Source organism: Sinohyriopsis cumingii, chromosome 3 (assembly GCF_028554795.1).
Source record: "Sinohyriopsis cumingii isolate HCF-2022 chromosome 3, ASM2855479v2, whole genome shotgun sequence".
Taxonomy (NCBI): Eukaryota; Metazoa; Mollusca; class Bivalvia; order Unionida; family Unionidae; genus Sinohyriopsis; species Sinohyriopsis cumingii.
The window spans coordinates 110,226,351-110,252,807 of NC_142963.1; the positions used below are offsets into that span (position 1 = coordinate 110,226,351).

Sequence of the window (26,457 nt, forward strand, 5' to 3'; positions counted from 1 at the left end):
TAAACACTTTTGAAATTCTTGAATCCTTTCTATCGTATATGCTGAAATAACTACGCTTACATGCCACTTTCTTCTGCTTTACTAGATAACTTTGTAAAGGTCCCTTATAAATCTAAAAGTATGACACTAGGAAAAAGTTACTGGTAATCATCCATCTTTCTCCTATTTCTGCAGAAAGGGAGTGAATAGTATACAAACCGCAACCATTCTAATCTTTCTGCAGGAATAAAGTGACTTGTAATTACCGTCCAGCTTTCTAATATTGCTGCAAAAACTCGATTTCACCATACATATGAAACGTACTTCAAAATATTTAGGATTTCATATGTGGTCAAGTAGTTGGAAATCATTTTCCGCAAATAATTTTGCTTGAAACCTGCTTATATTTCAGAAAAAAGCGAAGCAATTGGAATTGGTAACATATTCTTACAGCTTAGAAATACGTCTCCGATTTATAATGAAAGCTTACAATATGTCAAATCGACACACGTGCAAATAGAAATAAAAAAAGATGAAGTGCAAAGGCATTAAAATGAACAAGAAAAGTTGATAAGAAGGTACTAAAATGATATAGATTTTACAGATGCATTAAAGAACATGATGTTATTAGGCCTACTTTAAGCTTTAATGAATTATTGCAGTGCCAAGTTCATATATGTCATTTGATAACAGATACAAGTACAAAAAATGTTTAAAATTGTCATTACTTTTTCCGCATATACAATCTAGTGTATTAATCAGGCGTGAACTGAAAGGTATTCGCTTAAAATGCTGCTCAGTTTTTAATAACACATTGATAACTTTCGCTCTCTTGCCCAAAAGTGTGTCAAGAAATAATTTATTGTTCTAGGAGACAATTTAAATCTACTCACTACTGTGCAACTTCGTTTATCCTGCTGGCAAATTGTTCCACGAGTATGCACTAGTTGGTATAAAAGAATTCGTTACGAAATGTAGCTTTATGAAAAAGAAACAATGTCCTCAATATTGCCTAAACGATATTACCCGATGGCTTCTACGACATTTCCTGGAAATAGCATGGAATCGCCATTAAGAAATGTAAACAAGGTCTTTAATTACTGATTTTCCCTTGTTTGGCTCAATATAATGAAACCTGTCTGCAAAGTCTGTTTTGTATCTTAACTTGGTATTTCTGTGATTATGCATGCGGGTTCTACTTATAATCTTTATAATATCATTCAAACTAAGTCACCACATCCATCACACATCCTGCTGATGTATTGCAATATATTAGCAATCGATTTCAAAAATAATTCTAAATGAATCTCTACCTGAGTGAGTTAATCAAAGTTTACCTTATTACCATCAAAAAGAGTTCTGGTAGTTGCATTCTCAACCTATTTGTGAGAGAAATTAAGTCTGTTTTCATAGTATTACATTTTCAGTAAGATATTGTCTTGACTAATCATACAGTTTCTCCAAATTATGATTCATTACCTCGTCAATTTCAGTCACATAAGGTGATATATATTTAAAAAAATGGTCTTCCGTGGAACAATTGGCAAGACGGTTCACATATTCAGCAATAAAATTAATAATATAAGAGAGCAATGGCGACAAGACTGGTCCCTGCATTGGTCGTTTAAACACAAAAACAGGAGTCAATAATTATTACCTTTTCTCTGGATTGGACGGGTAGCTCTTAAACCATTAAGGTTAACAATTGCTTATTCCATTTTCTCCTGTTTTGAATAGAAGACATCGATCTAACACCCTTTCATGTACCTTAGAAAGAGCAAAAAACACCATACAACTGATTTCATTCCTTTTTCTCGGCAAGCAACAACTATCGGATATTTTTTAAAATTGAAACACAGTGGAATTAGACGGTAGAAAGCAGTTGTGGACGTCTTTGTTTACAATCCATTCGAGTAATTTTCCAATACAGCTTAGAAGTGATGTCGGTCTCTAACTGAATACTATACACTTAGCACCCTTCTTAAACACCGGTTTCTTCGTTACGGATCACTGCCATCTCACCTCTGCCTGCGTCGGTTCGAGTCTAAGATTCAGCCAATGTGGGTATGTGAGAAAGCTTGCCAGTAGCTTCTCGTGGGTCGGTGGTTCTTTCCGGGGTTTTCCCGGGTTCTTCCTCCACCATTAATACTGGCCGCCATATATAGCCTATCGTATGCTGAAAAATGGCGTTAAACCCCACAACAACAACAAATAAACACCGGTTTGATATTAATTAGATTTCACGAACTTGGAGAGATTCCAAGGACCTAATACATGAATAACATAAAACTGGAAGAACTGAAGATGTAAATAGTACAATAGATTATGACTGATAGGACTGAGACCACCGTCTTTATTAGCATCCAAATATGTAACAGCATCGTGTTCCATATTCAAAGCAAAAACAGTACTTTCTTTAAAACTCCAAATATTAAGATCATGCTAAGTCTGATCTTGGTATTTGACTTTTAAAATTGACAAGAAGAGCGAGCTGAGAAACATCGTCTTTGCAGCGTCTTCTGATTATGCGTCAGTCTGGTTGGTAATTGGAAATATGGTATACAGTCTGTAGATTTGGTTGGTAATTGGAAATATGGTATACAGTCTGTAGATTTAGTTGGTAATTGGAAGTATGGTATACAGTCTGTAGATTTGGCTGGTAATTGGAAATATGGTATACAGTCTGTATATTTGGTTGGTAATTGGAAATATGGTATACAGTCTGTATATTTGGCTGGTAATTGGAAATATGGTATACAGTCTGTAGATTTAGTTGGTAATTGGAAATATGGTATACAGTCTGTAGATTTAGTTGGTAACACTGGTCAACAGTGAAATCATTACTGACTTGAAAAGGCCCTAATCTGTAGTATTTTGGTGTGCCGAACACGAATATAACCGTGAAAAATTTGTATTGGCTCTCGTTTTGAAGATATTCATATACCTCATTTTCTATGTTTCACTGTGTAAATTTCTCCAGTAGGACTGCAGCAACATCCGGAATAATGATGTAACATTGCATAATACCATCATGCTCACATCATCCACAGTTGATTGCATCATTTTCTGATGCAATGCAATACTAATGCCATGCGGCTGCTGAAGTAAGTTGACGTCAGCAGTGTACTATACATGTGTAGGCCTATTATACTAATGCCAGGCGGCTGCTGAAGCTGACGTAAGCAGTGTACTATATAAAGCCCAATCAGATAGGTTCAGCATTTAAAATATTTTAGACGTTGTGCGAGACAGTTCAAGCTACTGTTACATAAAACTTATTATTTTATCCATTTACGTACAATAAAGAACAGTAATGCCTCGAAAGTGTGTTAATACCGCGGACAATTTTTGCTATATTTGTGGGGAAGTGACATTTGCCAACCAGAAGAAAAGTATCAATTCTCAAGTGAAGAAGGCATATCATCTTTACTTCGGATGCAAGGTTGGTGACCAAGACAAGCCTTGGGCTCCGCATATATGCTGTGCTACATGTACAACACAGCTTTCACAGTGGTTGAATTGCAAAAGGTCATCAATGCCGTTTGCAGTCCCAATGGTGTGGAGAGAGCCAAGCAACCACCTAAATGACTGTTACTTCTGCTTGGTTCCTCCTCTTTCCGGCGGAATAACGAAGCGAAAGAAGTCGAGAATAGTCTACCCAAACATTCCGTCTGCATTGAGACCAGTTCCACATGGTGAGGGACTTCCTATTCCAGAACCTCCAGCAGAATATTCTCTTGATTCATCTGACGAAGACAAAGGTGAGTCGACCTGTTCTTCTCCTGGTCCATCAGCATGCAGTGATCCAGATTTTCACTGTGGTGCATCATCAACCCCACACAGAATAACACAGGAAGAACTAAATGACCTGATTCGTGATTTGGACTTATCAAAGAACAAGGCAGAATTGCTAGGATCAAGACTCCAACAATGGAATCTTCTAGAAGAAGATGTCACAATTACTGCATATCGAAAGCGCCACCAGCAATTGGAGCCTTTCTTCAGAAAGGAAAGTAATCTGATATTCTGTTCCGATATTGAGGGCCTCATGAATGCTTTAAAAATCACTCATGACCCACAAGAATGGAGACTATTTGTGGACTCTTCGAAACTGAGTCTCAAGGCTGTGCTTTTGCACAATGGAAACATTCTTCCATCTATTCCAGTAGCGTATGCTGTCCACATGAAAGAGACATACGATAACTTAAGGCAGCTACTGAATTCCATTAAGTATAACAAGTACAGCTGGCACCTCTGTGGTGATTTGAAGGTAGTTGCCCTTTTAATGGGACTGCAGCAAGGATATACAAAATACATGTGTTTCTTATGCGAGTGGGATAGCCGAGCAAGGGAAATGCACTACATGAGGAAGGAATGGACTCACAGGCAGAATGTAGCCATTGGAGAGAAGAATATCCAACACCCAGCTCTGGTTGAGGCTCAGAAAATCTTGCTACCACCCCTTCACATCAAACTAGGTTTGATGAAGAACTTCGTGAAAGCCATTGACCGGACTTTGCCAGCATTCCGATACCTGCATGAAAAATTCCCTCGACTCAGCGAAGCAAAGATTAAAGAGGGAGTTTTTGTGGGTCCTCAGATTCCAGAGCTTTTCAAAGATGACCGGTTCAACAACTTGCTGGAAGGTGACGCGAAACAAGCATGGAATGCTTTTCGCCTAGTTTCTACAAACTTCCTCGGAAATGTTAGGGCAGAAAACTATAAGGAACTAGTAGAAGACATGTTGATGAAGTATAAGAAACTTGGCTGCAATATGTCTCTAAAGATTCACTTCCTTCATTCCCATTTGGATTTCTTTCCTAGCAACTGTGGTATTGTTAGTGATGAACACGGCGAACGTTTTCATCAAGATATCGCAACAATGGAACAAAGATACCAGGGAAAATGGTCCACTACAATGCTGGCTGACTACTGCTGGACACTCCTCAGAGATGCTCCCGAACAGCTGTACAAGAGACAGGCGAAGAAATCTAAGATGTAGTCAATGACTTGATTTTTTATAGGTAGGCTATTACAGTTGACCTTTTACTATTGGAATGCATTTCGTTATGTAAACATTAATTTCTTGCAGATTACAAAAAAACTAGAGCCAATTTTGCAATCTGACTGTCATATTCGTGTTCAGCACATAAAAATTGATAAGAATTGACTAATTTTATTTCAGTAACATGACTTTTGTAAAAATTTGTTGTCCAGTGTATAATTGGAAATATGGTATACAGTCTGTAGATTTGGTTGGTAATTGGAAATATGGTATATAGTCTGTAGATTTAGTTTTAGTCATAAAATGACTAATTGTTTCCAATAATTTATCAAGACAGACATGTTTCGTTTTTCTTTCCAATAATTATATTCCTTTTTGAGAAATAGATTACAAAAATAAATAAAATCGAAAGCATGTATCTTGCTGCAAACAAATGTCCATATTTGTAGAAACAGTTCTGATTCTTAATTTCCAAATATAACAGAATTTGTACGAGTCTGAAATTGTACATAGCTTGTAACCGGATTGTAAAAAATGTGTACGAGTTTCAAATCGTATATCGCTTGTAACAACAAAGAATCTAGTTTAGAGTGGTGAGTGGTGTGCATGACAGACGCAATGCAATTTGATTTTGTTTATCTCAGCTAGTTTTATGTCTGTTTGTTTGCTTTTTTATTTTCATTAGGCTTTAAATAGTTTTGCTGGACGAGAGCTGATTGATGACACAATAAAGCAATTGGCATCGGAATCGAACCCGGTTCTGCTGAGTACGAATCCAGCATTCTTACCACTGAACTATCGCCCCCCCCCCCCATTCTTTTATTGTGCATCAGAGACGCAGGCGCGACCTATGATGTGCGGGCTCCAAGGCAGCAAAAGCGATGAGCGGGGGGCCACAAGCAATAAAAACTGCATTGCGGAGTTGATTTCCTGAAAGCGTGGGGCCCAGCATTTTTAGCTAGTTTGGGCTAAGCCTGCTTTAAGGTGATTTGTCTAGTTGCTTTAGTTAGTTTCTGATGGACACAACAAGTCGGCTGACTCGGCCTGGTCTGAGAATCGAACCCTATACTCATGTGTAGGAACCCAGCACGCTGCCTGCACGTCTGTACTCCACAATACATCATCATATTTGTATTTCAATATTGTGATGATTCGATATCCTTGAAACTAATTGTATATCCATAATTACTTTACATACCTAGACCGTTGTTCTTATTAACTAATTTTACATTTTTCATCAGATTTATATTTGATTATTAATTGTAATCCCTATGGAGTATATTTTTCTCCAATTGTAATACTCCAATTGAAATGTATTAGTCTTGGATTTATTTCTTTTATGTTCGATTTTACTGGAAGGGGAAAAACTGTGTGTAATCCAAAAAAGGGTGATTCTCAAATGTCCTTGTCATTTGTTATTTCCCTTGTTTTTTTATAACGAAGCAGCAGAGAGGTTGAAAAATAAAACTTCCTACAAAAATAAACAGTATAAGGTCAATAACGCCAAAACGAAGCATCTAACTGAAACCGAGAGTTTCTCTAATTGGGTTAGTTTAATTTGCTACTTTATCTTTTGTCGTTCGTGTTTTTAAAATTTGTATGTGCGTTCGTTTACCCGCCGGACGTTTCATTCAGGTTGCACACTCTGCTGCTGTTAATGTGTAATTAAATCATTATTATATCAGTCTCTAAACCAAATATTGTATCAAGACATATACGATATCGCAATCAAGGATCGTGTAAATTTCTTGTCATAAATGAATAATGTCCATATCTCCTGAACACCAAGTCTGATGAATATCTTGTAGAGAATGTGTATCGACTCCATTAAACACAACTAAAATATTACAGTTACCTCTAATCACTTTAGGTATTTGCGTATATCGCTGAGTAACATAAATCACGTCTGTATTTTTGTCTGCCTCGAAAAAATATTCTTGCTGGATTTGATTGTTTGTCCAGCATTACATCATCGTATACTACGAGATTATTAATAAATCCATCAAGGTAGTCTACAGATGGGGCTTGATCAATATCGGTGATAAAATCAATACTATCATTACCATCTTCGTCCAATAATTCTGCGTTGTCATTAAAATCTTTAAGCACCTCATAATACCTCTGATCATCAACTGACGGAGCTACTAAATACAACTGATCCAATCTGAATCATCTCATTATCAGATTAAGTAATAATTGCGTCTTACCAGACCCAGATGGACCTATGATAATTGCTGATAGAATTTGGTAGAGCTGGATGATGTTTTACTGTCTCTTGCTTTCGTGTCGCTGAGAAATCAATGATATCCATGTTATACAAATTTTATAAATAATATGGATTTATATTGTGGTCGATGTAGAGTATCCACCCCCACAAGTGGATAAACATCAATAATAACAGAAAATAAAAAGCGTGCACTTACAGGAAAGTGTGAGAAATGTGGTACAAAAAAAAAATATATATATATATATATATATATATATATATATATATATATATATATATATATATATATATATATATATATATATATATATATATATATATATATATATATATATATATTTATTTCGTCTCATATGAAGACAGGTGGTGATATCGCTGCTTCGTTATGAAATTCACCTGGAGCTCCATGGACTAAATTCCCAGGAGAAACACATCTTCCTATATATAATTACTGTGGTCCTGGAACTCGACTTGATATCCGATCTGACGAGCGAGATCAACCAAGACCTGGAGAGTATCCAATAAACTTGATTGATCAAGCATGTCACGTTCATGGTGTAGAGTATAAAAATAAGGATTTACAACAACGACATAGCAGACGTGAAGTTGAATCACTTGATAAATTCCACAAAAAAATAGATCTTACAGAGAATCATTAGCAAAATGGTTGATAAGATTTGCGATGAAAGGTAAACGAGTATTAGGGGCCAGTAATTAATCAACCGATTATTAATACTATAATGGAATCGATTTAGTATAGCCCAAGAGGATATTGGAGTGGTAGAACAGCGGTTAGTAAACTCGCTGATGCAGCAAATGTTACACGTTCTGTTGCTGAAAAATGGTTAGCACGACAGGCAATATGGCAAAGTTACCCAACAACACCTAAAAAATTCAGCATGCATATTTTGATATCAGCACTCTTAATGAAGTTCATCAAACAGATATTTTGTTTTTACCACACGATACTTTTAAAATTTAGACGTCAATCACGTACATACAAATACGCATTGACTGTTGTTGACGGTGCAAGTAGATATAAGGAAGCAGAGCCGTTATCAACTAAAAGAGCAGCTGAAGTTTATCTGCTTTTGAACGAATTTATCAACGAGGACCTTTGCGATGGCCACAATTACTACAGGTTGATCCTGGCAAAGAATTTCCTGGTGCAGTACCATCTCTGATGAAAAAAACAAAAAGTCAGAATTAGACTAGGATATACCGCAATTCATCGTGATCAGGCAATTTTTGAACCATTTTATCGAACACTTGATGAGCGGTTATTTCGATATCAGTATGCAAAGGAAATAATTCAGAAAGATATGAGACCTCGCGAATGGATTGCAAGATTACCAAGTGTGATAGCTGCGTTAAATAATGAAATTACTAGTGCGATTGCTATGAAACCTACCAATGCCATCACACACAAAAATATACACCAATACACCGACATGACTTTTTAAAACAACCAGTACTAGGTAATGTTAATGTAAGATATTTATATGAACCTGCTGAACTAGAAGGTGGTAAAAATGAGCGACTGATCCTATTTGGAGAATTACGACAGATAAAATTTCTAGCGTGATAAGATCCACGGGTAGACCTGCAATCTATAGATTAGATTCAACTGCTCCTAAACTTGGATTTGTACAATTACCACCGCATTCACTTTTATAAACTATCAACTCGACGTCGATTACATTCAAGACAGGTCAGCATCACATTTTCGCGTGTATGACCAAGACTAGTATTAATTCCGTCTACGGTAAATTGTCTTGGATTATTATTTGAATACTGCCACAACATTCTGCCGTTGCTTCAGCGTCATGATAAATTCAACATCGAGATCAAAGTCGTGCTTATTTTTTTGGCACACTGTTTATAGTTATCTAATTTTTTTCTCACTATATCATCGTTAGTTTCTTGAATTTGATTATTATTTTCTGTAATGTTTATGATAACCCCCCGTAACTGAAATATTCTTCTGACTCGAGACACTGCGAGATAAACTACGTTTGACCATTCGATACGATCATCGACGATCCAAACATTTGTATCCGAGATGGTTAATCCTTGTTATGAATGAACCGTCATTGCGTATCTTAGCTTCCATGGAGTTTTGTCCATAGTTAACGCGCTCTCAACAACAATGACAGGAACTAAACCAATATCATTTGATACAAGATTTTGTTTCTCTGACGATCCTGGTATATCAACTTCAATATTTTGTCGTCGCGTATCTGCTGGTCGATAACACAATGGTACGGTTGGATTTGAAAAGTTTTCTTTATGTAACTGAAATAATTGTTGTTGAAGTTTATCACGAATTATTCTTTTTGTTACTATCAACTATCGAATCATTTGGTTTCCATAAATTCAAAATATTGTTGATAGGGGTTTCTGAAATTATTTCACGCATTATTTCACATTCAATTTTATTCGGTTATAGTCTGATCAAATTCTTAAACTCTCGCAATTCTGGATCAAGCGCTGAATGATCATCAGTTATTTCTTCATAATAATCCACAAAATTCCTCAGCCATTTATGTGGAGAAAATCCAACAAAAGGCGGCGGTTGACCATGATCGCCACACATTATTAAAGCAGTATTTTTGTCAATAACCAATCAAGAAATATTTTTAACGTTTCTAATGAAACGGTGCATATTTCATCCCAAACAATACTTCTTGTTCTTGGAATATATTTCTCGCCTATTCGTTCAGGAGTCCATTTATCTCCATTCATTCGAAAGAATTTATGATAAGTGCATGATTTAAAATTACTTTCTCAAATTTCTCTTGCGAGTCTGTGTGTAGGTGTTAATACAACCATATCAACATAGTTTGAAGAACTCTGACGAAATAATTTAATCACACGAGTTGTTTTACCAGAACCGAAAGGCTTATTAAGATAAACTATTTTATGTCTAACTACAGGATCAAATACAGATGGTGCTGATGACAATTTTGATATTTGATTATTTTTGTAACAAATATCCTTAGTTTCAACGTCATCGAATTCAGAATAATTAAGTATATTTTCTTGTTTTATTCTTCATTCACCCCATGATGTATAAGCGCCGATATGTAGTTGTTCTAGCAATCCTGCATATATTTATTGACATAAAATGAGTCTGTCGCGACTCTGACAGCAGACTCAGAAACTCTTTTCATCATTGATAATAAATTTGTCGAAACATACGCGAGGATTGAACATCTTAAATGAGTGTACTGCGGTGACTCACCCTCAATATAACTCACAAATTGTACCTAATTTAATTCCGTCTGATGAATAACAATTACTTCGCTTATAAATGTGTTTCTATTCGTTGCATCAGCAATTATAAAATTGAGCTCAGCATCATCTATAATTAATCTTGTACAATGTCGTTTATGATCATAGGATCCTCCTTGTGTAAATTTACCGATTATTTTTCTACCAAGATCTTTTGCAATTTTATTCTCGAGCATATATAGTAATAAAACAGGTGACAACGACATTTTTTCTGAAAAATGTTTGCCAAGCCAGACATAACAAATTGGATGAAGATTTTCGACAAACTTAAAAGATTCATTACAAGAAAAGCCAGTCAGGTCAAAATCTGGTAATAATCCATTTAGCGATACTCTGGTCATCTCGTGTGTTGGATGTCCAAATCGGTCAAAATATTTAGAACACTCTTCTATTCCAAGAAAACTTCCTGGATAACATGCAACCATATCAACCGAGATAACATCCTTATAATTGTATCTGGTATTCCACAATCCACCGTGTCCGTATTCACAACAACTCGATATTATACCATCGAGAAAATCAAACCGAATTGGTTTCCACGAATTTTCTCTCTAGCCAAATGAGCCTCGACTCATGGAACGGTAAAACAATTACTCAGTAATTTTGTTCAGCATCATGGGTATATTTCAGTGCAAGATTTTTTTTCTTTTCTTCATGGAGAGATTCTTTGCGATAAATATCTCCATTAGTTCGTACAAACTGATCATAGTTTCCATCATCGGAACTCTGAAATAACCATACTGATACATGATCAATTTTACCTAGTTCGTTACAGAAACATATCACCGTTGTGAAATTTAACAGTCCGATCTCGTGGAAATATTCTTACTGCAGATGTCAAGGCATGCTCATTATGATCTATAATATTCATCGGAGCTCCTTTCGATTTGTATTTCCATTCGAATGCAATCCCTTCGGTTTTCGTTCTTACTCTTCTTTCTTTCCTAATCCAGCAACATCGTTTATTGTAGCTCCTTTATCCATGACTGATTCATCCCATTTGTTTATTTTTTTTTCTCGCCGCTGACCTGTTAAACCGTTTCCACGTATCTTGTTTGTAAAATGTTCTGTTACTCGCTCGGCAACACAATTTATTTTCGAAAATTTCATCGGCTTTAGATCATCAACGCTGGGTTTATCATTTAACGGATAAATATCATAACTAAAAGCGGTTATAGGATATGCTCGTTCATAATACGATTTGTCAATACCAGTCAACATTCCTGTTTTGGAATTTTTACTTAATACGGTGATTTTGCCTTTATGAAAGAGAGGGTCACGTTTCTCACTGATAATCCAAGTAGTGTCTACTTCTTTAATGAAATTTACTCTGAAAAAATATCTTTGACTGTCGATGTAATTAATAATCGTCGCTGCTCTTTCATCGTTCATTGTAGAATGGACACCATCGGTGTTGCGTATGATTTTAAATGCTGACCACACATGAGCTGCGCCATCTATGCGAAATTCTTTCTGAGCATCACAAATTCAGACGGTTTAATCTTAATCGGCATTATTCTTCCATATTATAATTAAGACAAATATATATTTAAATTAAAATTATATATATATATATATATATATATATATATATATATATATATATATATATATATATATATATATATATATATATAGTGTACGGAGAGGGAGTTTTGGATATAAACCGTTTTTGAAATGTGGTGTTGGAGTTAGAGGAAAAGTGAAGTTGTGTGTGCAATGTGATGGTAAAAGATACAGAGACCTGAAACAACACTGATAATAATGATAAAGTCATAAAGAGTACTGAAGATTAGATCACCAGATTTTCAAAAAAGTCATTTAGACAAATATTATTATATAAATGAAGCAAAAACATTTTTGTAAAGCATCCTATCATCAAGAATTGTGAGACATCTCGTGATGGTGTAATCAGAAATTGTCGACAAAAAGGACCAGTCGGTTATGTTGACAGTACTTCTTGTTATCTAATGGTTGGTGTTGATAGGAAGAAACAGTATTGCTGTCATAAATTTATTTACGAATGTTATCACTGAGTAATCGAAGACGGTCTTGTGATCGATCATGTTGATTAAAATCCCAAATATATTATTTAATAAATTTGCGAGTATTTCGACAGAGTCAGAATTTTCGATTTGGTAATAATAGAAAATTTAAAACAATTCCAAAGAGACCGGTTAAATTCATCAATAAAGAAACTGGTGAAGAAATAATATTTCAATCAATGAAAGCAGCTGGTAAATATTTTTATATGTGTATGCCTTCGGTGAGCGCGTCGCAGATAAAATATACAAATCAGCATTTTCGGCAAAATATAAAATATAAACAAAAGATATCTTTTCAGTGTTGTTGAAGAGAGATAATTCTGTCAGGCTCAGTTCTCTCCGGTAGAGTAATTAAGTAGTTACCTCGCGTGTTATTGCGTAATATCTATACGACTAATTAAGATTTTATTTTTTGTGTCATCGTAACTCATTATATACAATAATTTAAATGCATCTGTGGTAATTAATACAACACAGTTCAAGAAAATATTTCATTTATCTCTGTTCACTCACGAATACACTTCAAGACTGACTGTGTGAGAGCGATTCTGGCCGTCTTTTATAGCAATGAATACGCCCACGCAGAACATTCAAGAAATTATGCAGTTTCCATAATAACTCAGTTACGTGATTTCCTGGAACATTATGAAACATTCGCCAATGCAAAATGACGGAACGTTTCAGAAGGGATTTCCAGAATAACCTAGTCACGCGATTTTCTGGAATGTTCAACGTAGGCGTATTCATGACATTAAAAGACAGCCAGAATCGCTCTCTCACAGTCAGTCTGGAAGTGTATTCGGGAGTGAAAAGAGGTAAGTGAAATATTTATTTAGTACTATAAAGGATGTGTTTGTGCTATACTACACAATTATATTATATCGTTTTGGTTGAGGAATATAATTTAAATATATATTTATTATATGATGAACTACGAAAATATCAATGCTATTACTATTGCAATTAAAACATTAAAATTTGAAAATATAAACAAATATCTAATGAGCTAAATCCTGAAAAAAATTATTTACGATTCTGAATCACTACAACAGAGGAAATTTGAAGATAGATATTCACTACCAGCAGAATATAGGTTCGTTAATCTCATTCAGCAAGCTATGTTCCAATCCTTGGAGACAGTGAAAGATACAGAAGTTGAGAAATTCGTATCTCTCTAACACGCAATTAAAACATTTTAGATCAGAATTAACTAACGAATACTAAATAATAATAAAAATCTTATTAGCAGTCGTGAGGCAATTGAGAAAGAGTATGTCTGATAGTGAAAATGAAAGTAGTGTCAGTAATTGTGAAAGTGAAAGTTATGGCAGCGATCGTTTCAACTTTTTATGTTACAAAGGATTATAAAAAGATTTATTTCTGATAATAATATTTATTTATTTTATTTCTGATAATAATATTTCTTTTATGCTAAGCAGTGAATTACTTGATTTTCTAATTAAAATAATATTGATATTTCACTGTAGTGAAAAATTAATAATATTTGTTCACTACAGGAACTACTTTTGGGGGTCAGAACATACTTATCTCCCTTTGATTTTCTGTCGGTGAACTATTTTTTCCTTATGTACATGTTATTGTTTTATTAATAATCCCTGTCTATTATCACTAAAACTTGTAGTTTGTTATTCTAGAAATATCAGTTAATTTTTTTATCAATCTGATGAACTCATTTTGTGTGCAGGTACACATAGCACAGCAGAACATGTACGGTAAACAGCTGACATTACCGTAAGAAATCTGCTAATTTACTGTGTCACAAACAATCTCGTGGGTGAAAAACTCTAGTATTTTCAATCTCGAAAAAAAAAAAGGCAAATGCAACAAGAAACCAGCGATGTAAAGCAAGCAGGACCGTTCCCGAGCTCTCCTTCCCACTAATGACAGCCAACCATTCAACTGTAGGGACCTTTATGGACCCACAGATTGAGGCCAAACTATCAGGGTTCCTTGAATCCATAAAAGCCTGGGGGAGGTGACACCATCCCCTTCCCCAGGAACAACTAGCAGGCTGCGGTGCAGTCAGAAAAAGTGGCACATGCACAATTGTGCGAACGCTACTATAATTAAACTCAACAACAACATCGTGGCTTCGCCACTCGTGAAAATACTGAGTTTTTTATCCACTCGATGAAACATATCCGTTATTCACTCGTTTCAAGCAAATATCCTCTATTTATTCTCCTTCAGCCTTATAATTATTACTTTAAGTACCACATATCCCCATCAAATTATAAAATCAGTCCAATAATTATTATTTGTTATGTATCTTTTATCCCAACAAATTTGATAATCAGTGAAGAATAAGATTTTTATTTTTATTATGATAATATTTATTATCATTTCAGAAAATAATATTTTTGTTAAGTCTGATAATATTTTTTATTTTTTATTTCTGATAATATGTATCCTGATTCAGATTTATTTCTGATAATAATATTTTTTTTCCTGATAATATTTATCCTGATTCATATTTATTTCTGATAATATTTATTTTGATTCTGAAAAAAAATATTTTTTTATTCTGAAAATAATATTTATTCTGATAATAATATATTTTAATTCTGATATTTTTTATTCTGATAATATGTTTTTATTCTGATAATAATATCTATGAATGATGCTGATTTTTTTAATAAAAATCTGATATTCTCATGAAATTTAGTCAACATTCATCGTTTCTTCACTGATTTTAGTCGATTTGTTGGTAGAAAATCCGTTAAATTACTGATTTTCGAAGTGTCATACCCCACGTAGTTCTCTGATTGACTTTGATGACTTACTGATAAATTTGCTAATTTTGGTCAATTTTTAGTAGAAATTTAATCAGAAGCAGATATTTTTGTTTAACTTCAGACTGTGTTTAAGAGAATTTATCAATAAATCATCAAAATAGATTAGAAAAGTGCGTGAGGTTTGACCCATCGAAAATCAGTAATTTAACGGATTTGCAAAGATCATTCGATAATAATAATAATAATAATAATAATAATAATAATAATAATAATAATAATAATATTTATTCTGATAATAATATTTATTATGTAGTTTCCTGTTTTTAGTAGGATTTTAATAATTACGCCCAATCAAATTTGAGAATCTGTGAAGCTCCTCTTGCCACACGAGCTCGAAAGCGTATATCAATGTCAGATTGTCTAAACAAATCCAGATATTCCAGCGAAAAGTAAAAGAGCGGATATAAATTTATAAAATCTAGTAAACCAGTGTCAACATTTTGATCACGTCCCAAGTATGACATCAAACGATGATATGCAGGTGTAACATGATTATTCTGTACGTTCATTAATATGTCCTCAGCTCGTTCTTGAGCCCCGTTTATCCTTAATGAAACTTCAATAACACCAAGTGTGTCAAATATCATTATACTGAGTGTTTGTGAATTTACTCGTGAAGTATCTTGGAAAGCAATCAATATATGTCTTGGTGCAGAAACACCTTGCTGTGATGCAATATGCCAAGTAAATAAACCATTAACAGTACTTTGTACACTATCTGTAGTCATCGTCAACCATGACAATGATGATTTACCACCTGTGTTTATAAAAGAGAACAGCCATTCTTCCTCAACAAGTTCTTGAGTCATTACTGGCATCCAAGGCGAAAGTTTTGTTAATATTAATTTACCAGTCTCACCAGCAGGTCTCCAGGGTGCATCGTCCTCATTAGCCTTTCTTACAACTACAACTGTATGCTTGGCTCCAACAATGACCTTTCTAACACCTCTACAAAACCCAAAGATGTGGGACAGCAAAATAAAGCATGAAAATGTTCTGTTTCCATCTTTCAACATTGATCAACGTATTGCGAATCCTAAGCTGAATTCGGGATCAATGTTAATAATCATGTTTTCTACATCAGCGTCAGCGTTTCTAGCATGGTTTCTTGGTCGTTCTATTTCATATTGATTATTTTCAGGGTGGTCAGAAGTGTCTTAAGCAAACACTGTTGACGGACCAGCCGATCTTGTATAATCATCTGAATATAGACCCAAAATGGTCGTGGTAACATCGACGTCTTTCTGAATTGACTCAATATTTCTTCCATCGATGATATATGTAGCGATGTCGAACAACACCATAATACCATTATTAACAAAACCAACACTATCGTTAGCTCCATATTCAGTATTATCTGTCTTCAGAATTTCGCCTTCTACTTCAATAAACGTTACAGCGGGTAGAACATATATACTTGTATCCTGAAATTTCAGCTCAATTCGATCACGCTAATTTGGTTGCCGTGCGTCATAAGAATACTATTGATAATCGAGCACAGAATCATCCTTGAGAGCTGGCTCATCCATATCAAATGCGGGATCTGCATACGCTTGAACATTTTATCAGAATTGTTATCGTCTAACACAAAGACCACTTCCTGCTATCAGACTAGCAGTTATATTTTTTCTGCTTCACCAGCCAACTCTGTTAGTTTTTGATTTTCAGCTTGATTGGTTATTTTACTGATATTTGCAGGCATCACTTCAGTGCTGGGTAATTTAACTGGTCGTGGTTTTTGTCGTAATAATCGTGCTAGTCTGTCCTTGGTTGCCGAGAATTATTTACTAGCAACAGCACAAATACCTTCATCACGATAGCTTTCATTCCCATTTGCTTTGCAGTCAGTATTGCTTTTGGGGTCATCCTTCTAAATAGACGCTAAACAACATCTCCGAGTCCAATTCCGTAGTATGTTTTACATACTGGTAATCGTGAATTTATCACTCAGAACATTATATGTCTATGTTGAGTATTATGTACGATCATTTTATTTTTAGTCAATGTATTTAATTATTTTCAATCATTGTGATAATTATCGACGATTTCATCGATCAGGTAACCATAAGCATTAATGTCCATGATACCGCCTGTAAATAATCGTTGACAAATACCAGCTGCTTCATTAGTGATTTCTGGGAAATTATTTCCGGCAGGTGCAAACCCCTCCCCCCCCCCAAGTTCTAATCGTTCAACACCGGCAAGGATATTATTGGGACATGAAGTAATAAGACCACTTCCTCGAGTAACAGGGGCCCCGAGTGGCCGAGTGGTCTAAAGCGCTCTCCGTTACGGATCACTGCCATCTCACCTCTGCCTGCGTGGTGGGTTCGAGTCTCGGATTCAGCCAATATCGTATGTGGCAAAGCTTGCCAGTAGCTTCTCGTGGGTCGGTGGTTCTTTCCGGTTTTTTTCCGGGTTCTTCCTCCACCATTAATACTGGTCGCCATGTATAGACTATCGTGTGCTGAAAATGGCGTTAAACACTACAACAACCTAAAAAATCCTCGAGTAACAAGACCACGTTCGGTTGCTCCTTCTTCCTCACTTGTTGCTTTGTCTGCTTCTCCAATGTTCCTGAGACTGATTTCCATTTTGCTTTATATTTACTTGGTGAAGAATGTAATTCCCTTCTTTGTCTAATTTCTTCAAATTCCAAATCTTCTTCTTCTTCTCTTTCTTTCCTTTCTCGTTCAACCTCTTTAAGTTTCTACTTCATTTCTTTTTCTCTTTGTTTCCTATTTACCTTTGCTTTTTCAAGTTGCAACTTCATTTATTCTTCTGTTTGTCTCCTGTCCAGCAATGATTGTCTAATATGCTGATCTATTGTCTGGTTAAAAATGTTAAAATTATTCTTTATCAGATCTGAGTAGCAAAGTATCAGAATAGATGCAATATACATCCAATTGGCAGTTTTTAAAGTTTTAACATATTCGGATTTTACATATGTATCTCTATCATGATATCCAAACGCAACAATATCAATTACTTTATCTGAGTTTATGATAGCGGCAATACCTTCAAGTGTAAATTTTCGAACTCTTGGCAGAGGTTGTGGTTGAAGTTCATGTTGTGGTTGAGGAGATTGCTGGGGTGGTGATTGAGCTGCTTGAAGATGGCCAGCAATATCTTTGGTTTGGCGTTATTGACCTTATATTTTTTATTTTCGTAGGAAGCTTTTTTCTTTAAATTTAACGTTCCAGAAAAGGGTCTGTTCAACCTCTCTGCTGCTAACGGGCAAACGGTATGAATAAGTTCAAGGTGTGTTACTGAGAAGAATATGACATGATCAGAATTTAATTTCTTTGTATTCCACAAATATATAATCAGATGGAAAATGTGTGAGAGTGAAAAATGGTGTGCTAAAAGACAAAACAAATTGATTACGTAGCATACTAACTAATAAAAAGCGTTGAATTTCAGATACGAAACTACATCTGTTCAGAAGGTGATTTCTGTTTTAAACAGTGGCGTAGCAAGTGCCCAAGCAAACATTTCAAATTCCTTCATGGTAATTGTGGTATCTTCCATAGAGATTGTGCTCAGAAAACTTTGGGCGGCCGCTAGAATAGACATGTATTCGATTATGTACCTGTAATGAAATTGTGTTCCGGTGCTGCCGGACACACCAGTTATGTTATAAATATTGTTCCGACAACAGATCCAATTGGTGTAAGATAATAGTTGCCGTAGCCGCAATTTCCGCACAGCCAAGGTCATCGGATTTTGCTGAGGCGAGTCCGCATATAATATCACCGACAAACACGCGCGTTTTGTATTTTGTAAGTAATACGGTTTTCTAACTTTTTTCATCTCTTAACTGTTGTTCCGATTCAATTATTTTATCGCGTCGGTAGTTTTGAGGGTCCGTCAAGTTCTTCTATTAATAACGTTACCGAAGAATTAATATTCACGGGCAGAGCTTATCCGGACGCGTGGCGCTCTGGTGCAAGACGCACACACACTTGCAACTAAGTATTTTTCTTTACAAGTACAATTGCCATGCAATTATAAAAATATCTTCCTGAAAGAATGAACCGGACTCGCTCGCCTTTAAGATGTAACGTTGAGGCCTTTCAGAGCCATTTTAAGAGGATGGAAAGAAATCATCGATTTGTTAATCTTAAGGGTTCAGTTTTCTCCTTTAATATTCCTTGAACTTATTTCCATGAGGTTCTTACGAGTATTGGCAAGGGTAGTTCTGACAGCACCTGGGCGGCCTTTCCAGTCACATAAGAATTGATCCATTCCACTGACACACAGGTGTCTCTGATCTCCTCGTTCTCAGTGAATTTACCCTGGTTTTTCGCCATGCACCTCGCGGTCTCAAATAAGATCGTTGATGTCCGCGTTGGACGTTTGAAGTCTTCCAGTTCGATTTTCATTGGTTCCTGATGAATGCTGAACCACAGAGAAAATTCAGACACGCTTAAATTGTCAATCATCATTATACCACGAGTCTGTCCGACACCCAAACGATTAATATTTTGAAAAGCCATATGCACGTGTCTTAGTGTGCTGAAAGTTTCTTCGGTACGTATTTGCCATGTGAACTGCTGAATGGTGTTTTTTATCGAGTCTATAGTGAGCGCGAAAAATGTCAACGTTGACGTTCCTCCAGATTTCATAAACGACAACAAGCATGATTATGTGACCAGTGATTGGGTTATCATAGGCACCAACAATGTCTATTTAGACCTGATAACTTTACCATCATTGGCGCCAAAATCATGATAAATTGCATTGTTGTCATTGCCATTTCGGTTTAAAACGACTGTATTCTTGGCTCCGAAAATAACTTGGAAAACATCTCTGCAAAACCTGAATGTCACTGAGAGGAAAAGTATATGAAAACAACAACGAGTATCCATGAAATTGTACTCGATACTGCAAACGTCCTATGGCTAGCGCGATAGTATATCCAATGTGTGACATTCGGTCGTCCGCGTGAATTTCTAAATACATTTCGACGAAACGAGAACTGTTCTGAGCGACGACTGTCAAATATTAACCGCGTCCTGTGGATGTTCAATTAAAGTAGCCGAACAAAATGTGGAATCGTGTGTGCGTATGAAAATGTTCGGATCATTCCGTGTCACCAAAGAAATCATGTCTAATCTCATCATTGATTGAGTCAATCATGTACACGCCCGTGTGAAGCCCAACAACATTACACGTACCTTCTAGACCACCCTTTGTCGAGAACACAGTTGATTTATTATCGTTGAAGTCCCAACGCGATAAATTCGCAATGATACTAGTGCGAACTCGTGTGCGCGTGATTCTGTCTTGGTAAACGGTGTCGGAAAAACATTGTGTTATTCAGGTTTCGTTGACGAGATTGTAATTATCGAAGTGACTCCCGGTGATATATTTGCAAGGACGCGTCTCAACGAGAACCGCTTCTGAGTCCATCATCGGTGTCATATCGATGTCTTCAATAAGTTCGTACATTAACGCGCATAGCACCTTTGATTGCATGATGTTATGGTTGCGCAACTGCTTACTTCTGTCGCATTTTTGTAGGCGCGAATAGAACACAAGAATGTTTCCAACCGATCAACAACTTCGTTGACCTGCTGTTTGTCTAGAGACACGCATTTAAACCATCTGTGTTTAATCTCTCTCTCTCTCTCTCTCTCTCTCTCTCTCTCTCTCTCTCTGTATGCGTCATCGACAATGAGCTCCACGTCTCAAGCAGGTTTTACCAAGACCATACTTTTGGTTGTTTCCTGGGAGTGTTTTTTGATCGGCAGAGTCTTCCATGCGGAATAATATTCTTCTTCGAGAAAGAGATACTCTGGTACTTTTTCCCAAGATATTCGGATTTTTAAAAAAATATTAGCCACTGTCATTTGGCCGCTTCTGCACATTATAAATTCCGACCACATAAGAGAATCCATTGGTTTTTTAAAATTTCAACCCACACACATCCTACTTATTTATGCCGTCTGCCGTTCCGTGTGTTTATAAGCTGGGCGCGAGGCACCTGGTAATTCGTGCTTCAGCATAACTTTTACCAAGAAGTCGTTAGTAAACTTTAGCACGGCAAAGTTTTAGAGATTTATAGATTATCTGGCTTGCCCATGCATCAAACTATCGCGGTTATGTTGGCAACTCCGATGTGTACTTGGGTGGTGGTGCTGGTAGAAACTTACTGACTTATTCGTTGTCTATGATACCTTTTGTGATGGTGGTTATGGGTTTATCTAGGCCTTCTTTGATTTGCTATGGTAAGACTTCTGTGGCCGCAGCCAGGTCGTGAGTCTTCTCGCATAATCTTTTCCACTTGTGAGGCAGTTTCTTGAGCGGCGACGCAAGAGCTTCCGTTAAATCCCCGATTACATCATAACATGGATGGTGCAATAACGTACAGCCGATTCCACGTTGTTGTTGTTGTTGAGTTTAATTATAGTGGCGTGCGCACAGTTGTGCATGTGCCACTTTTTTCTGACTGATTTTCCCAGATCCGGCCGGGTCAATACTTAGCGTGCTAGTCATATTAGGAAACACGTAACCTTTTCCGTCTGAACCATGCTTGGATGGATGAGACTTTGACAACAAAGAGAAATCAATCACGATAGAATCGGACCTTGTTCTCTTTCGAGATGCCATGTTGAAGGCCGCCCACCAGTCATATACTTTTGAGAGAGTGACGCATGTAAGGTGAAGTTGTTTGCATTTGAAACATGCAAATTGGACATAATATAGGCATACTTCTATGCTACTTTGATGTAATGTGGCTGACATTTCTTTGGATATTGTACTTGTTCAAATGTATACATGATCTGAGCACACAGCTAACTAAAATGACTGTTCCCTTGTGCTCAAATAAATCGTTCTGAAGTAGTCTAATGTATGGCAACTATTAAAATAGGGATAGTGAATTTTGACAGACGAGACAGTACAAGCTTCTGAAAGTGCAATGAATGAATTACCAAATATATAGAATTTTTTCTAACAATTTATCTCTAAAGTTCTGGAAGTGAAAATGACCAAGTGTATCTAGCACTTTTATGAAGGTGCACATCTGGAGTAAGGTCAAGGTGTATGCACTATAACCCATATTACACCCATGAATCATACACCAAAATCAAGGGAATGAAAGGTTCTTTGAACAATATCTGAGATATACAAGGCCTTATTTAAATAGCTAGCATAACCAGTGAGGTGACCCCTGTAAATTTATTTTTCTTTAAAATTCTAAATATGCAAAATACGAAACTGTAGAGCGCCACCGTAAAGTCAATTGTTGTATAACTTACTATTGTGCCTTCATATTGTATGCGAAATAAGTTTACATTTGTGAGAACCTCCGGTTCTATAGGGAAAAGCCGGTGAGATCGCTGTTGATTTAAAGAAACTTCAGTGAGCACGGTGCAGTTGTTGGATTCATTTCGCCGTAAACTGGAACGATTTAATAAAGACTTGAACTGAGTCCTTAATCTGATATACGATTGGCGGTTCAGCTGCTCCATCACATCTAACCATTCTGCTTGGAACTTGTGCTGCAGCTTGCGTAGAATTAGACGGGACGGTACGTGGTTATTGACAGGAACGTTCAAGCATTATATAATTGGGTGTTTTAATGGTAGCATATAATAGTTCACTTCAAAACTTTAATAATGAATTACTTAAATGTTGCCAACGTATATCGATCTGTTGTTATATTCAACTAAGTATGCCTCCGATTTCACAGCACTGCATCCATAATATTAAACAGTTGTATATACAGAGGCAAATTGCTAGAGGAAGACACCGGGGAAAACTTCATAACACATATTCTTGTGAAGGTGTTTTGTCGTCCATTGGCGCTAGCGCCTCACACATCATAATCACAGATGCACGCATGTGGCAAACATCTTCAGTGCGGAAAACAAGTCACGTGGGAGTGGGGGTTCTGGGCTTGGAATTAAAATTGGTAAGCCTGTTTCAAACGCCCCTTATTCCTCTGTTACAATTAATGTCATAAAGAAAGAAAAAACAAGTGTAAGAAATACTGTATGAGGTATTCAAAATGGACTTCAAAGTTATTTTTCTATGGCAATATTCAGCACTCTCACCACCAGCACTGATACCCACATCGCCACAAACACACACACCATCCATCAAATCCTCTGGAATGTCTTAAACTTTCGAGTAATTTTAGTCGTTTGCTTGCTTGACATTATTCCACTTATTTCATGAATTTGATGTGAAATGACCACTTGTGTAAAGCTGTATATGTACAGTATTTCATATAAATATATCAGTTCGCACATTAATAATATTTACTACGTATCTGCTGGCACTAACGAAATCTTTCAAGGAATCAACATAGAAACAAAAGCACACCTAGCTGTATAATAGTTCTTATTGCGTGAAAAACAGCTTTAAAACTGAAGTCTTTAATTGCATTATTGATGAGAACATTCTTTATATTTGCTTTTGCAACAATAGTTACATTGGAAAAAGAAACACACATTACACAATTGAAACTGTGCCCATATTGTACGTTAGCTGTATATCCCTGATTGATTGATTGATTGATTGATTGATTGATTGATTGATTGATTGATTGATAGTGTTACCTGTACATCCCTGTTTTAATGCAGATTGACTGTTTGACTGATAGTGTTACCTGTACATACCTGTCTTAATGAAGATTGACTGATCGACTGATAGCATTCAATGGCACCAACAGTAGACAATATATTGCAATGAAAAACTTAAGTTTTCCACGTTCTACTGAAGGGTATTAAAATGGTCTCAATAGCTAAGCACCAACAAATGCATGAAAGATCACTCGTTTGAATTTTTCTTTTCTAAATCTATTGATTTAACTTGCATAACCAAATTTTACCGTACATGACGATTGTGTCTTTTAATTCCAGACCGTAATCTATATTTATAATATGATACGTAAGGATCTAACAGCAACTCACCAATGAGAGAAAACACAATACAATATCGAAAACATGCGTAAGGCTGGCTTGATGTAGATATTTCCCATCTTTCAAAGGACCCCAGGACAACATTCCGTGCCAGTATAAGAAATACGCTTCATCTAATTCAACCAACGACCACACCTAAAACGATGGTTTAATATCATGGGGCGGGGGGGCTTGCTTGATAGTAGTACGATTCATCAGTGTACTTCTTAAAGCCATAGATCAGTATTCATTGCCGTATAATACAAAAAAGACATAACATCTAATACAAACAATTATTCCTATCTTAACAGTACTAAACACTTATATGTGAGAATACTGAGAGAATTCTTTCTACTTAGAAATTAGGGAGGTGCCATTTTGCAAAAATAATCCATGCTACTATAAGTAAATTATGAAGCCTGCTCCAAGTTATTGGACAATTACTTGGTCTGAGGGATATCTTTCCGACACCATTCCCCATAATCAAATAAATGATCACTAAAATCTAACAAAGGTACAAACGGAATCGTACATAGAAATGGCACATGTCGTACGTTAATAATAATAATAATAATAATAATAATAATAATAATAATATTATTATTATTATTATTATTATTATTTGACAACTATTCATACGTAGTGATACCCATCTATGAGACCGATACAATCTCGCCATTACACGTCATTGCCATTTGGATTACTTCAGGATTTTCTGCATTCAGTCTCATCCTCTCTGAGCCCCCTCCCCCCCCCCCAAAAAAAGTGGTTAGTTCTTGAAGAAGAAAAAACAAACCAAATAAAGACAAACAAAAAACAATGCCGCTCAGACTGAACCCTATTTTAGGTTAGAACTGCAACTTTATTTATGGGGATGCGCTGCATCGTTTTCACATACATTGATTATTGAGAATTAAAAAGCAAACACTCACCTCGAATCCATCGTGTTTTACAAGATGGCTGAGTCCGATTCTAGTTTTGTCCGTAACTGTATTATAGGAGTTGTTTTGCGAAATGATTAATTTACTACTTCAGTTGCTCTGATTTCTTCAAACTCTTCGACCAATTGTTGCAGTTTCATGTCACCTAAAGCCATTGCCAAAATGCTAGAAGCATCCCACATGCCTGTGACGTAGAATGGTGAGATTGTATATAGACGAGCGTAGCAAACCGAAAGATTAACTTTATCCATACCTAGAGAGCTGGCGTAAGTGCCTCCAACATGGCGAAGAATCTTGCCCAGCTCGTCCTTACGTGGAGACAGGTCGGACCACGAGGAAATATAGCATGCCTGAATGTTCATACCAGCCACGAGGGCGGGAAGGGGGTCATTTTCAAGTGCGCTGGTATAAATATAGATTCCTATTCGTAAATCAGGACATCTGTCATGCAGAGCTTTCCATGCTTTAGAGGAAATAACTTCTCCAAACAAACGACCCTCGATTATGACATTGAGCTGTTTGAATTTGCCTCCTAATGTCTTTGCTAAGTTCTTCAAGATATCCTCCCTAACATATTTATAATTTATATGCAAAAATCTGATTGCCTGAAATCGGTTCAAAGCATTCACGTATCTAATATTTTCGTATGGTATGACACTGGTGCGGAAAACGTTTTCCAGGAATAATATTTCTAGTGTAGTTCGTGCAGAGTAGCGACCAAGAGCTTCCAAAACTCGACAACCTTCTATAAGAGTCAAGCGAGTTGATACCATATTGATCGTCTTTAACGTTCTCTGTTTTCTAAGCAAACGGCAAATAGCTGTGATCAGTTTGTTTCTTGAGAGAACAAAGGGCCAATATCGTTCAAGATTGAGTTCTTCGAATGAAATTGAATCAAGATGTACGTCTGTTCTCTTCATCAAATGACTTAGATAGGTGTCTGCAGCCATTGCTAGATCTCTGCAGGTTCGAAAAGATAGACCAGTGAATCCGATTGATAATTTCTGAAGTTGCCTGCCAAACACTCGCAGAAATGTAATTTCATGGCATGCAATTTTATCAGCTACGAGTCCTTTAAATATTATCTTTCTACATCTCCACAGAACTGGCGTCTCGAAAAGTCTTCGCCAATTTTTGCAGGCAAGAGACATACTGAGCCTGTCATTATCAGGCAAATAGGAATAAACTTCTATAAGTGCAATATCTGGTAAATTATCCCATGACTGCTTGGATGCCAT

The 26,457-nt window shown here is 36.2% G+C and overlaps 1 protein-coding gene across 1 annotated transcript in view; it reads right to left on the reverse strand.

The window, feature by feature from the left end:
• LOC149803566 (F-box only protein 39-like) overlaps positions 1-26,457 on the reverse strand; it is a 46,050-nt gene extending 19,593 nt beyond the window's left edge. Inside the window, exon 1 of the mRNA XM_089953304.1 lies at positions 25,473-26,457. Coding sequence (XP_089809430.1) covers positions 25,473-26,457 — 985 coding nt within the window. The remainder of the gene's footprint in view (positions 1-25,472) is intronic.